At 39.8% G+C, this 14,997-nt stretch overlaps 1 protein-coding gene across 1 annotated transcript; it reads left to right on the top strand.

Moving 5' to 3' along the window:
* Window positions 1-13,878, top strand: LOC139743262 (peroxisome assembly protein 12-A-like). Its single transcript, XM_071653758.1, has 10 exons — window positions 1-68; window positions 3,854-4,163; window positions 5,004-5,112; window positions 6,095-6,219; window positions 6,860-7,012; window positions 7,463-7,538; window positions 9,611-9,695; window positions 10,462-10,642; window positions 11,260-11,363; window positions 13,761-13,878. The coding sequence occupies exons 2-10, from the start codon at window positions 4,041-4,043 to the stop codon at window positions 13,876-13,878; spliced, it is 1,074 nt and encodes a 357-aa protein (XP_071509859.1). The 5' UTR covers window positions 1-68; window positions 3,854-4,040.
* The last annotated feature ends 1,119 nt before the right edge of the window (window positions 13,879-14,997 follow it).

Consider the following 14,997-nt stretch of genomic DNA (forward strand, 5'->3'; position numbering starts at 1 on the left):
CCTCCGGGGCTGCTGGTGCTGGCGCGGCTTGACTGCACTATCCGTCACTCATAAGTCATAACCATCAGGTGCAAATCGAGAAGGGCGATATCTTTATTTATCTTTCCCCCTAGATGCACCTCGTACCTTTGGCGTTGGCTGACCAATGGTCATACGAAGTATTGGTGGGGTATTCTGCAATCAAGCCAGCCGAGATCTAGAGTAACTGCGTCAGTAAGCGGCCGTGCAGCCGTTCGCGGCAGGTACAACATACACGGTAATATACAGCTAAACACAGCATTGCACTGTTACATGAACACTACACATATACTAACACACTAGCAATCAACAAAAACCAACCGATAAAATGGGCACGATCCCTGCCGAAAGTGAAATTTTCTCACCTAAATGACAACATATCGCATCCAAAATGAAATTTTCGGTATATACTTCTTAGCATAACAGTTAAGAAACAATGGTCCAAGAAACTGGATTTTTTGTCGTTTTCTCGATGTTCCTGGATTTTGAAAACATATCCTCACGTAAAATAGAATTTTCGCGAGCCGATGCGGGCCGCCATTTTTTTCGGAAAGTGGATGTTGCCATCGAAAAGAAATGAGAAAAACACGAGAAAGACATCAACAACACCGCCAGAATTGCGATCTTGTTTGCGGCCAATGCATGTGCGCACGCTATTTTCACATGCTTTCGCAATGGGAATTGGCGCTTACGCAATGTTCACGAGACATGTGAAGGCGTTCAGCCAAAGATCGCGGGGCACGCGCGTATTGCATAGGGATTGTACATCGTGCCGCAAGCAGAAATACTACGTCGCATATCGCCGTTATCGGCGAAAATTGTGCCGGGTTTTGCCCTGGTAAATCATGAAAACTGCGTTGGTCAATGATAAATTTCTTTCATGAAAACAATTGCGTTAATGAATAATCTTGTCTATGATATATGAAATGGTTGAAAATAATTTGCCTGATTTGTTTCCAAGTTGGAAAAACTCTTAACAATGCTTAAACTGCCGCAAACGGGATATTTTACTCTAGACTCTTTTATTGTTTATGGGTATCTCACGTAGCTCACTCGGTAATTGTTAATAATTTTATTGATTTTAAAGGGGCCTAAATAACGTTACATAAAATTTTACATAACGTCATATAGATTAGACCTCGGATAGCCACCTCGCAGCTCGTGCTATGCTAGTGTAGTGAGTGGTGGAGCTTGTTTCTATTCATTATGAGACAGAACAGATTTGGGTTCTGGAACGAACCTTTAGTTAAGGCGGTGTCACACCAGCCTTGCGTGCGACATGCAAAGAACAATTTTGACTACCCGGAGGTCCCCGTAGATGATCCGCACATGACAGTACCTAGCATGTATCTCAAAAGTAGTCGCCCGGAGGTGCGCACACATATTTTTTTTTTTTTAGGCTCTGTCGCACCTTTCCGGGCAAGCTACTCGCCGGGCTTGTTACGTGTAGGCCTAGGGATTTTCTAGCAGACCGGACATTCCTGAGGGCGGAAAGGATTTGTGCGAGTCAGCGCATGTGTCTTACTTGCTGGACGCGTTATACTTGCGAGTATACTGTGTGACCTTTGTACCAGTTGCGTGGGGGATGACAACTCAGTGAAGGAATTCCTCTAATGGAAAGGCTGAAATCTCACAGAATTTCATTATCTTGGCTGCATACGGGACTGCAAAGTACCTGCGTGGGAATTGCCTGGGAAGTACTGCCGCTAAGGGTCTCCTACTGGCGTTCTGCGTGGACCTCTACGGGCATTCCCGTGACCCACCCGGAAAAAGTTTTGGTCCTGCTCAAAACTTGGCTGCGGTTAAATCGGACTTGCGTGAGCACCTCCGGGCAACTACGTGCTAGATACTGTCAGGTGCGGACCAACTGCGGAGAGCTCCGGGGAGTAAATTTGTTTCCCCGCAAGTCAAGCCACAGAAGTTCCCCCGTACGGTATGACAAGGCATGAATGAAAATTGCAAACATTCTTGTTCGCCCGCTGAAAATCTTCTACGTGCTGGAAACTACCTCCTCGCCACAAGCCCACGTAGCTTGCCCGGAATGGTGTGACACGGCCTTAAGAACTGCGACCAGCAGCCCCATACGCAACGCTATGCGTCTATGCGTATGGGGCTGGTCGGAGTAAGAACGAACCTACCTAACTCAGCTCACAGACAGTAGAGTAACTTGCCCAAGTTTGGTACCGGTACACTTATTTCGTGCTATTATTAATTTTATAAGTTCCAAAATAGATGAAGTCTTGAGTGTATGTTTTTGAACAAAAAATTGGTTTTTATGTTACCTTCTTTGGTGCAATGTTTAGTACAGCACGTCCTTGGACCTTGATTGGTACACACACATGATTTGTATGCGCTGTATCTTAACACGGTTACAGCTTCATTCATTTGCTCGCTTCAACATTATCACCCGTAAGGTATACTATATAAGGATCATGTAGCTGTGCCAATCATAATCATGGCACAGTGTAGCCCGACCAGACGCTGTTAGTACACTTTGTCGTGCTACTTACAGCAACTGGGCTGTGTATAACTATACACAACCCAGTCGCTGTACGTAGATAAGTCGCGCACAGCGTACTTACAGCGTCTGATCGGGCTAGGCTGTGTATAGTTAGGCACAGTGCTGTCTGGTGGCAAGGCTGACAGTCTCTGTGAGCTCTCTCTAGTCATTTGTAATCTGGCTGCTGTTCACTGAACATCACGACCAACTTCACTAGCACAAAAGATGACAATTCACCATTCAGTGTGCAACAACTGGTAATAGCACTCGCAGTCCAAAATGAGGACTGCGTCTTAACTCGCCTGCTAATTTCCAGCTTGAAATCTACTCTAGTTTGGCAAGAGGTCATGAAGAGCAAAAACTTTTTGTGAAGCTTTACTGGAATACTGGTCTTTGCTGCCCTGTTTACTCTGAATTTTAAGAGGTAACAGGCTGTATCTTTCAAACATGATATACATTGTACATACAAGGCTGTGAATTTAGTAGCTTCATTGTGTCAAAGAATACTAGGCTGTACCAATCATGGGCTCATCTAAGAAAGCCTAGAGCTGTAACAATAACATGCTATTAGTAGACAAGGCTTGTAGAGTGTCTATTCTCAGCGTGACCTCAGCTCAGTGCCCTCCATGGCACATACAGTGTACAATTAGTTAATAGTATATGAGCGTCCCTGTATATGATGAACCCCCATTTTTTTTTCCAGTTAAGGCAATTTGAACTGTCATCTACAGAAACATTCAAATCCAAACTTCATACGTATCTGTTCCTCTCACACTGAGGACTATAATTGCTGTCTATAATGTTCGGAACAATTGTATTCTTCATCTGGTATTAACTGTTTGTTTGTTGTTTGCCATTCTCTACTCTGTTGTCATGTTTGAACATGTATACTGTATATTTATTTTTTCATTTTTGAAGCACCATGAGCACTGAAAGGTGGACCTGACCGGTGCGCTATACAAGTAGCTAATTATTATTATCATTTTGTTGACGGCCATTGTGCATTGCCATCATGCAACAGTGTTTGGAGTGGCATTCAACCAATATACTGACTTTGTAAAACGAGGAATGTTGGCGTGCGCTTTAATTTCATGAATTCTGCAAGAGCCAAGATTCACAAAATTACATGTTTAAAAGTTCTTGTCTACACTGCATATAATATATGCACTGAATGCCAGTGACAATTTGTGAAAATTTCGTGTCGCAGAAAAAGGCCATTGCCCGGCTCCAATTCTCAAAAATTTCATGCAGTTAAAGTACATCTTGCTTGATACAGTGACCAATTTATAATTCTCTGTTTGTCTCTGTCTTTACAATTACATTTCATATACATAGAATACAGATGTATGTGGCTTGCCCTGATGGACAAAACGTGACTTTCAAGCTTCAAGCACATTGCATTTTCGTTAACTCTGCCTGGCCACTAAAGGGAGCATGATAAATCTGGAAGCCTGATCCAGTTGTAGTCCTAACACACATTTGATAGACGCTCACCGAGTCAGAAGGTCAACCGTTTCTCAATATGGCAGAGTATGGCGCTCATCTCACGTCTGCGGCGACGGAGAATCGGCCGTCGTTTTTCGAAGTTCTCGCCCAGGAGAGTTTGATGGCAACTCTGCGTCCTGCTCTCTCCTATTTTCTGAAGGTAGATTACTTGTATTATCAATCTTGTTATATGCAAATTGTTGGGACTTCCCATGATTGTAAGATATCAGTGGGTTAATTAAGTTACGACATCACATTCTTCAGGCAGATATTTACTTTAGGGTTGTGAGATTTTTTTTTTTTTCAGCTTTCTGTACATGCTTGAAATTTCAATTATTTTCCTGAGTACCCATGAGATTTCTTTGTTTACAGCATTTTTACAAAGTGAAAAAAAAAAATTATTGCTGTATTCTTCAGAATTGAATTGTTCTGGTCTCAGAACTAGATTTGACATTTTCCAAAGGAGGTGAGGGCCTCATGATATATTTGTAAAAATTTGAAATTATGCATGTTTTTATCATTATTTAAATGATGGTGACAAAAATCTATATTATGAAGGTAAATTAGTTTTCATACTTTGATTTTGTTGTCTTGCAAGATATTCTTGATCTGAGATTAAATGTTATTGTTCCTTTGCATTACTGTTGTATATATTTTATTAAGTCTCATTGTAAGTTACATGTACATTGTATTCAATCTTATTTTCATTCAAATACTAGAACCTAAATACTATTTCGCATGAACTTTATGCACCATAGATAGTGTGTGACATATGCACCTCTTGCATACAATTTGGGTTTTTCTCGAGTACTTGAAACAATCAACTAAGTTTGTTCCATGATATATCCTGATCTACCATGTTACCTATGGCATTACAGTGTTTTGCCTTGGTACTAATCATGATGTAGCCGATGTTTGAAACAGGCTGGAGTTCATTATAATGCAAGAAACAAATGAATCCAAAACAAATTGTGGTGATCTGTGGTACATCTATATCCAGGTCCTGGCGGAAAACCATCCAGCCCAGTTTGGCAGAGTGTACCGATGGTCCGACGAAGTCTACTCAGTCCTGGACTTGATATTGCAGCATCACTTTCTCAGCAAGACCAGTAAGCCAGGACCCCTTTGTAACTGAAAACAAGTCCATCATAGTTCCTGTTCTCTGGTCACATAATGATAGGCCCAAACACAAGCCAACAAAAATGGGACATGGGGCAAGAAAAGTTTCAATTTATAAATGGAAAAACTAAAACAATTTGGGTTTGATTAGATCACATGTCCACATAATATGTTTGCATGCAAGCAAATTTAATGTTTTTTACTGGTAGATATCAGAAAGTTTAACAAAGGTGCATGGTATATTTATCTTTTGTCAGGACCCATATTTTACTTTTCATTTATTCCTTCAAATTCTTTGTGTTGTTGTATTTCAATTCAAACAAAACATATGCTTCGCCCATGTGGTGATGGAACATAGTAATGCTGAATGGTCACAAGTGTGTCAGTATGAGACTTTGCATGAAGTGAAAGATTAGAAACTATATCTAAACTCCGGTTTGCCACGTTGACTAGAGTCTCTCTTCTTTCACTGAAAATCTTGATCCCTCACGCTGATTTGTCTCTTCCTGTACCTCTATTTGCTGTGTACATAAACGACATGTGAGATGTTAACCTGTTGAGGATGGGCTGATTTTGCTACAACATGCATTTCCCATAGACACCTGCCCGAGTATACTCGGGACTCGTCCTCGATGGGTTAAATGGCATGGTCCAAGCCAAGACCTGAATGCAGCAGCAATCATTTTCTCAGGGCACAGCGGTTAGAGAAAATGCTAGTTTGATGAAGAGGCTACAAATGATATACACAGGTAGTGATGTCTTCATGTGCTACTTTAACTGCTTGACAGCGCTTGTACAGCTAGCATATGTCACATGATGAGCATTTGACCAATCTGGATGCAGGAATCCTTGTAGTTGTTGTAAATTACAGTACGATAATGTGTGATGTTTTGCCTTAATTTCAAAGAGTGTTGGTTAGTGTGTCAGTCTCTTTAATAAACTACTCTTTCTTGTCTTGCCTTGCGATTTCAGGCGCTTCATTCTCAGAAAACTTCTACAGCCTCAAGCGGGTGGCAAGCAAGGGTTCTACACTGTCCGGAGCAACAGTCGTAGATGGGCTACCGAAGAGGGAGCACTGGAAATCTCTCATTGTCCTTGTGAGTATCCACTCGTACATGACCCTATCACCACGAAACAGTGATCAAAGTCTCCGCCCATCAAGTTCATGCTCTGGGCTATTTTAAAAACTTTACTAGACATGGCAATAGAGCCAGCCACCAGACAAAGAGAAGTTTTACGAAAATGTGCTTTGACATTAAGATGCAGTCAAGCATGCAGAAGATTAGGCATTCAAACACAATTTGCGAAATAAAATCACCATGGCACCATGCTTCAGAAAGAAAATTCTTTCCAAAATTGTTCTTGGTCCATAACAAATGTGGACATTTTCCCCCTCTTAACCTTTGGTATTTTTTTCTTTTTTTTTTGCCCTGTGTAAATCAAAAGCACAGAATATCTATGCTCTTTGAGAAGGCACTAACCTCGTGACCTCTTGACCCCAAGTGGAAAACTACATGACATTCTCTATATTTATTTTTTTGATGATATGTAAGACACAGTGTGTAATATCAGATGACATCCTTTGTCTCTGCTCCACTGACTTGTACTGAGCGGTTACGTTAGATGTGCATTGATTGTGAGATGTTATCTATGGGTTGTATTTGTCATGTAATTGGAAGGCATTGCTAATTATTGTATCAGTAAAATCGCTCTGCTCTGTTTCTAATTTGAAAATAGGTCTTGGTTCCGTACATCAAGTTAAAACTGGACGCCATATTTCAGAGATGGCACGAGGAAGCGCTTGATGTAGGCGATAGAGGGCGACATAAGCTCCGGATGTATAAACGGCTCTACCTGGCCATATACCCATACCTACATCTGTCTTGGGAGGTAAATATCATGTGGCAATTTTAAAGCAACATTGCTAAGGTCATGTCCAGTATATGCACGCATGGTTTTCATCAGTGTCAAAATGTGTGAGGCCAGAGTGATGGTCCTGCAGAAATAATCTTTCGATCGTGTTATCTAGAAAGTGTGGTGACGTTCCTTCTGCAATAATGATGTCTTTTAAGGGCTGCAGTGTGTGTGTGTGTGTGTGTGCCACTGATAAGCCTTTCACCCAACTCTTCTTGTATAGTGCGATTATGGTATGTATAATATCTGTGATTCTTGTAGTAATAGTCATAGAATTACAAGTCAACAAGTGACTGCAGCACATGCTGTTGGAAAAACCTTGCAAAAAAGATTAATGTATGATTACACAATATGAATACTACTTCTTTAATTCAACGATATAAATAATTCAATATACTGATGTCTGTTTTTTATTTTCATTTCTAGTCTGCCATATTTGTGTATCAGCTGAGGTACCTCTTCAGGAAGACTCAAGTCCACTCTCCTTTCCTCAAACTTGCTGGTGAGATATCCCATTAATATTTGCCTATGTGCAGGTCTCCTGTTTGATTAATATTAATGAGATTATTATTTGATTTTCTTTCATTTTTGAGCCTCGCGAAAAGACAAGATTCAAAAGACATTAATTGGATCATGATATCTTTAAAAAATTTGTTTTTGCATTGACACAGATAGTTCTTGTTTTATTTTCATCACAAAGTGAGGTGATTGACCAAAAGTATTCTGTTGACTCTGCTTATTTTTTGTCACAAAAACAAACAAGCAAACAAGGACAAAAAAAAAAGAACACTTCAAAACCAAGCTTGTCTTTGTAGAATAGTGAATAATAGATGATCATGTGAAAACGAGAAATCACCAAGAAAACTCGAAAACATTGCTATGGCAAACTTCAGACACTTTGTCTTAAAATGATTGTATCATATCACACTCCAATACAAATCCACCGAGATCACAAGGATTGATGACAGGATTACTCAATCTGTCTTCATTGGTAACTACATTGAAGACCCAGTAGCGTGGGGGAAACATGGGTAGTCCTATTGAATAGATCTTCATTCGCTGCCCACCAAGTCACATTTGAAACCACAAATAGCACCTGTCAGCAAATATGCGCATGGAAGTATATGAAGAGTTTGTTTGCAAAAACCGATAAGTCCATTTTTGAAGATTTTATAGTACGGTCTCTGTCATAAAGTACAAAATAATACCTTTTAAATGATATATTGGTCACTACATATAAAGTAAACTTTTGAAGTTATGGTCAAAAGAAGCAAAATTTTTCTTATTATTCTCTTTATTTTTCTTGACCTTTAATCGCAAATATCTCCATTTGGCAAATATGGACTTATCGGTTTTTGTGAACAAACTCTTCATATGCTCACTAAAAACGGTCGACTTGAGTTGAGACTCTTTTCATAGCTGTCTGTGGGGCCACATACATATGTAGAGAGATCAGTGATAAAGCTGTCTATGCAATTCTGTGGGGGATTGTCGCATGTGTCCAAGCTGGGCCAGCCTTCCTTCTCCGTGGTATCTCCACACTACTGGGTCATTTTAAAGGAATAAGCCAGTTCGTAATTAGCTCATGTACACATTAGTGCAAATGACCTTTCTTTTTTCTTAGTTGGTTAGACACTTCACTCGTTTTCAAAGCGGCATAATGCATAAGCTTGACGACGATACAATTTATGGAATTCATGTGCAAACAAAGAATGAACCTGAGTTTAGATCAGGTGATCAGAATACCTCAGCAGTTGACAATTTTGCCGGCATCCATTTCCTTGTTTTGTATTGAATGCAATAACAGGATGTTTCCTTTTATATTTCAAAATACCATTCTTGTTGTCAGGTGGATGTGCTGGCAAGCACCATTTAGATAAGGATCACATGAATAATCATCACATCACAGATGCTTATCTCAGTGAATTTACAGACCAAAATGCTTGTTGGTACAAATGACCTTTTTCTGCTCATGCGCAAAGTGGAATTACGAACTGGTCTATTGTCTGCTGGTTGGTGTAGATTAGAAATCATGCCCAGAGAAATGCTGATTTACCATACAAAGCATTGGCGGGCTTAAAGGAGACCTCCGGATGATTTTCATATTTTTACATTTGAACAACCATAAATCAGTTATACTGAGTACAGAGTTTCAAGCATTATGATGATTGGGATAAGAATAAGAATGTTTTGGAAGTTTATAACAAATTGCAATGAACAAGGATGATGACATGGCAGGAACACCATAAGAATGCATGAGCTGGGGCTCAAAGAAGCAGCACAAGAGAAGAATGCATGCATAGATTATACACAGGTGAACTTGCAAGCAAGCGGTATTGTAATGGAATTGCACTGCTACATTTTCCGAAATATGTGTGCCTCCTATGTCATCATCATTGTTCAGTGTGATTTGTTTAAGGTTTTAAAAAATACTGTTTCTCCGCTCAAGAACCACAATAAATTCCACAAATCTATACATGAAGCTGTCAATTTTATGTACTACATGATGTGAAATTATGAAAATCGTCTGGAATTCCCCTTTAAACATGTTTCTGTTGCTCTCGCCTCTCTCAGGCGTTCACCTGCAGTATTTGTCGAAAGAAGACATGGCAGACCTGAGCAGTGAAAGTGGCTTACCCTTACTGACCGCAGACTCCAGGTAAGCCACCCTTCTCCCAAATCAAATCTGTTTCTCTCATCCTTCAGGGATTACACTGGCCTGCTGCTAAACGAAGAATCAAAATCAAAATCTTATTGTTCACTATTTAATCTTTTGTCAGGTATTGCTCCATCCTTATCTGAAGAAAGTATTGAGGGTACATCTAAAGGAAAAATGTCAGAAACATAATTATGTGAAAACTTGTTTGTGTGGTTTCCCTTTTTCAGTCAGTAGCACCTACCTTGTGGAACCATCTGCTTCAAATTCAGAATCTGTAGCTAGTATTCCAGTACACTGTACCCACTGATAATTTTGCACACAGATGCTTTGTGCAATTTCGTGCTTTGTGGTCCTCTCATTATGACATTTGCACAAAACATAACACAAATGTCAATGAGAAAATGTGACTTCTTAAAAAGACAATTTTGTTAAAATATTGCTTGAAATGACATAAAGTCTCTCAGAAAGAAGGAACTAGTATAACAAGGATTTGATATTGGGGGTATGATAGCAAGTAGCATGCAGCTATACAGCGTGTGTACACTGTGTATTATATGCCAGCACCAGACTAGACTTGCCATGGCCAGTGTTATGTAAAGGGCAAATTTTTATTTTTACTTTTGTTTGTTTTTGTGCTTTGTTATTTTCGCAGTTGCCTATTTGTGAAAATAAAACCACAGCTAATATTTCAGTGTTTACAGTGAAAGTAACTTTAACACATTAATGAAGTTAATTCAAATTACGCTTTCCTCTTTGCATCTTCTAGTCTTCAGTCAAGGCTGCTTCACTATTTCAAGAGACTGGTGGGCGTGGTGGCCATCGCTATCTCCAACGGCCTCTCTGTGGGCGTGTTCTTCCTCCAGTTCCTGGAGTGGTGGTATATGAGTGAGGACCACCACAGGTCCACCTTGTCTGCCACCTCCTTGCCCATTCCAGAGCCACCAAAGGTACTGGTAATCCCTTTCTCTTGATCTGCAGTGAGTGGAGCCCTTTATTGGCAGACTTTGGCCAACTCTATTTCAGACCATTCGTGTGATACATTCCCACCTGCGATATTGAATTCTTTGTTTTTAATGTTACTTTCTGTGATGTGAGTAATGTGATTGCACTTGTCTCTGTATGTTTGATATATTCTTTGCCCTCTCTCCAATTTCTTCTGTATGTTCTTATTGCTGTTGGGTATTTGCATGTTTCCATGTATGTGTATGTGTGTAAGTTTCCCCTAACCAGCTCTCAGAGCTGTTCAAATAAATATGTACACTGTTTTTCAATACTTTTATTTTCATTTCATGGGCACAAGCTTGTCGCTCAGTTTGTCCCACCACATGAATGCATGAATGAATGAGTGTATACTCTTTTTTTCTTTTCACTTTGTAGTTGTCCTGTTTATTCCTATCCATCTACTGAATTTCTTAACAAGTTTTTTATCAAAAAGAATGTCACTCACAAGATGGGAATGATTATGGATCTGTTCAAATCTCCAGTATATTTCCATTAACCCCTCTCTCTCTCTCCCTTTCTAACCTCCCTCTAACCCCTCCCCCCCCCCCCCCCCCCCATCCAGGAGAGAGAGCCAGAGTTCTGTCAAATCCTCCTCCCCCAGGATGTCTCCCTATGCCCGCTGTGCCAGAAGAAGAGAACCAATGACACCACACTCCTCACTTCGGGGTAAGACGATGTCCTCCTTTGTAAATACCGGTTCTGACCTACACCTCTCTTTGAGCCCCTCTGGTATTCCTTATCTACACGTATGATTTCCATTCCGTGGCAGCACTAGGCATCGCAATAGCGTGTGTCATGATTATATACATCAATGATTTTTTTTTTCAGTAATATATGGAGCTGCTCCTTGAAATCACTATGGTTTCCACTGAATGCTTTCAGAACCATTCATGTGTAGTTTCGCTTTATGACCATGACTTGAATAGTGAATTAAATCTTCCAAGTAAGTCATCATTAGTTTGAGCTGCATGGAAGTTACATATGTGACCGTGCACCTCAAAACGAACATAAAGTCGCACACACTGATTTTGCGTGAGGACTGAAAATAAGTGAAATGGGTCAACCTAGCTGAACTTGACTTTTTCATATTTTCTGAAAGAGCGGGTCTTCTTTTACATTATGCTAAAATTTGGTATCATAAAATGGGCAGAAAAGTGTGGTTTTTTAGCAGTTTATCTCGAACATTTTTGGTAGAATAGTGTGATTAGGTGTGTCTTTAGAATCCCTTTTTCATTTCTGAAAAACCTTGTCCACACTCTTCACTTTCAACTCTAATAACTTTTGAAAGGATAGTGGTACTGCTTTGAAAGTTGGCATTAATTATGGACAGAATGTGTTAATGAGGCAACTCAATTTCAGCTTAATCTGATAATCCCTTCATTGGTGCTACTCTGGTGGTTTACTTCCTGTTTTTTGTCCCATTCATTGCACAGCCAGCACGGTTTGGTAAAGATTAAGCACTTGAATAGATACTGTACTTCAGAGCCTCTTTTCTCAGTTCACACTTTTCCTGAGTTTGTGCTTTCTTTCTAATATTTAGATAGGTTAGGAGAGTCCATTTGATTTGAGTTATACATCATTTTAAAGCTTAAAGTCTGCTCTTTCAGAATATGGTCTTAACTAGAAATTCATGTCTGGCGACTTTTTGTTTGTTTTGAGGTGCAGGGTCACATATGTAGTATTTCCTGTGGCTATTAAAGGGGGTGGCTAGTAACTGATCATTGAGAATCAGTGGGAATGCTGGGGGATGATTGTTCCGATCCTTGTGGGATTAATTTAAGAGTACATTATATTGTTGTGTGAAAACCATTTGCTTCAGAATTAAATCTTCCAAGTAAGTCGTCATTAGTTTGAGCTGCATGGAAGTTACATATGTACAGTTTCCTGTGGCTATTAACGGGCCGTAAACGATCGCCCCATCACTGTACAGGCATGCTAGCCTGGAAACATTAAACTGCACATTACGTGAATATGAGACCATTTTGAAGCAAATAATTTTCACACAACTATAGATATATAATGTACTCTTAAATGAATCCCACAAGGATCGGTACAATCATCCCTCAGCATTCCCACTGATTCCCACTGATCACTTACTAGCCATCCCCTTTAAGTTTGGGAAAGAATGAACAAATGCTGCCATCATGCATGATTTGGATACTGCCTCTATAAAGTGTATGACAGCAAAATGAAATGATGATGGTAGTGACATCAATTCTGATTCTGATTAGGATCATAATTATGAGCAGAGTTACGACAATGCTGATTGTTGTTGTGATTGTGATGAGGAAAGTTTTATGCTTTCATGATTCTGTGGTAGTGATGGTAATATGGTAATGTCATCATTCTGGAATGACAACAGTTTTTACAGTTTTAATGAAGAGGCAAAATGATTGGATGACACCATAAACAAAGAAATGGTTAAATCTGTAGATGCTCTTTCAGTATCTGAAGGCCACCGCACACTACACGATCCGACTGGTCTTAAAGTCTTAAGCCAAGCTGGGTCTTAAGACCAGTTGTACAACCGGACACCGCACACTATACGACCGAGTAGGCTTACGACTGTAAAGCGCGCGCAGTGCGCACTGCGTGCGCTTGCATTTTGCTGCATTGTGAATGGCTGAAAGCTCACGACTGGTCGTAGAAATTCAACATGTCAAATCTCTACGACTGGCACTAAGACCCAGTCGTACGACTAGAAAATGGCAAGACTGTGACGTCACACTTCTAGTCTTAAGGTCTTAAGACCGGTGAATCGGGGCAAAATCGTGTAGTGTGCGGCGGGCTTGAGATGTACTCAGTCACAGACTGTCAGTGGTGCCTTATTTGTGGAGGAGATAAAATTTACTGTGTGAATGATGACTGTCAAATTAAAATTGGCACTAGATTTTATCATAGCAATGATGCAAGTTGTGATGGGGATAAATCTAGAAACTTCAATAATGAAAGTGATTTTACGTATTCGAGATTTGCAGTCGAGGGAAGGGACTTATTCTTAGTATTTTAATGATCATTACTGCCTCTATCTTTCTCTCATTCCCTTTTGCCTCTATACGATAGGTATGTGTTTTGCTATCCTTGTATCTACACGTACGTCAAGAAACACAGCCGTTGCCCGGTGACACGGTATCCCACGGAGACCTCGCATCTAGTGAAGCTGTACCCTCCAGATAGCTGACGGAGGACAGTTACATTATTTTTGTCTAGGAAATGGTCAGTAGACTAGACATTTGGTTCCTATGCATTCCAATTGTGACATGGCCATCTCTCCCCAACCAAAGTCAAAGTGGATTTTCATTATGGAGCAATTAATTAGTTTTGTGTGAAATCAATAGGTGCTTACACTGTATACATGCACTTGTATTCAAGTTTTGCACAGTCATGCTGTTTTTGGTGACATTAAAGTTTATATATCAAGTTAATGTTCCTCTGGTGCCAACAACATTCGTATTGATGTACTTCTTGGCACATTTTGTTTTATTTGAGTAGGGCTGATGCAATGAAACATGCCAGCAAATACGAGCATATAGTCTTGTGAAATAATTGATTGAATTGATATTAAATCATGATAAATCAAGTACTTTTCGTCAGCCTTATGCCAAAAGGGCCTTAAAACCACTTCCACTCTTATGCCAAAAGGCCCTTAACGCTATAGACTTAGTACTTTATTAGTGCCCTTTTGGCATAACAGGGGAAGTTCTTTAAGGCCCTTTTGGCGTAAGGCCAACGTTTTATTATAAGGTAGCTTTTATAAGAAGCAAAAGCACAATATCTATCAGCCTTGTCATACCAAAGGTTCCTATAATTTTGAGTCTTGCTTTTTAATACTCTATGGTTAAATTTATTGTAAGTTTGTATCTCACTGTGTCTTCATAGCTTGCTTGAGTGCAAACTACCAAGGACATGTAATACTGTGCAAAACTCTCTATTCTCTCAGGAGGATCAAGGGTTTAAAAAAAAAATGTTTGCTAGCCACATTTTATTGCCTATGTATGAAATATTTGAGCAGGCATGCTGTAGTGTTATTCAGTTAAATTGGAAGTGTCAAGTTTTAATAGTGAGTGCACGACTCGGTATGCCAAAGGACTGTTGATGCTAGAGGGAATCGCATGCTACTTGTTGGAAAGTACAATCACTAGGGTATGATTAATCATCACATAATGTTCTACCTATCCACTACTGAATGGGGAGGGCACTCCAGGAATAAAAGTTGTATCCATTCAACTGAAATCATTTAAAGTGACTCGAAACAACTCTATCTTTTTTGCAAATTGCATCAGCCAAACAAGTTTATTTG

Source organism: Diadema antillarum, unplaced genomic scaffold (assembly GCF_040938485.1).
Source record: "Diadema antillarum isolate AM-2024a unplaced genomic scaffold, OU_Dant_1.0 seq00001062_RagTag, whole genome shotgun sequence".
Lineage (NCBI taxonomy): Eukaryota > Metazoa > Echinodermata > Echinoidea > Diadematoida > Diadematidae > Diadema > Diadema antillarum.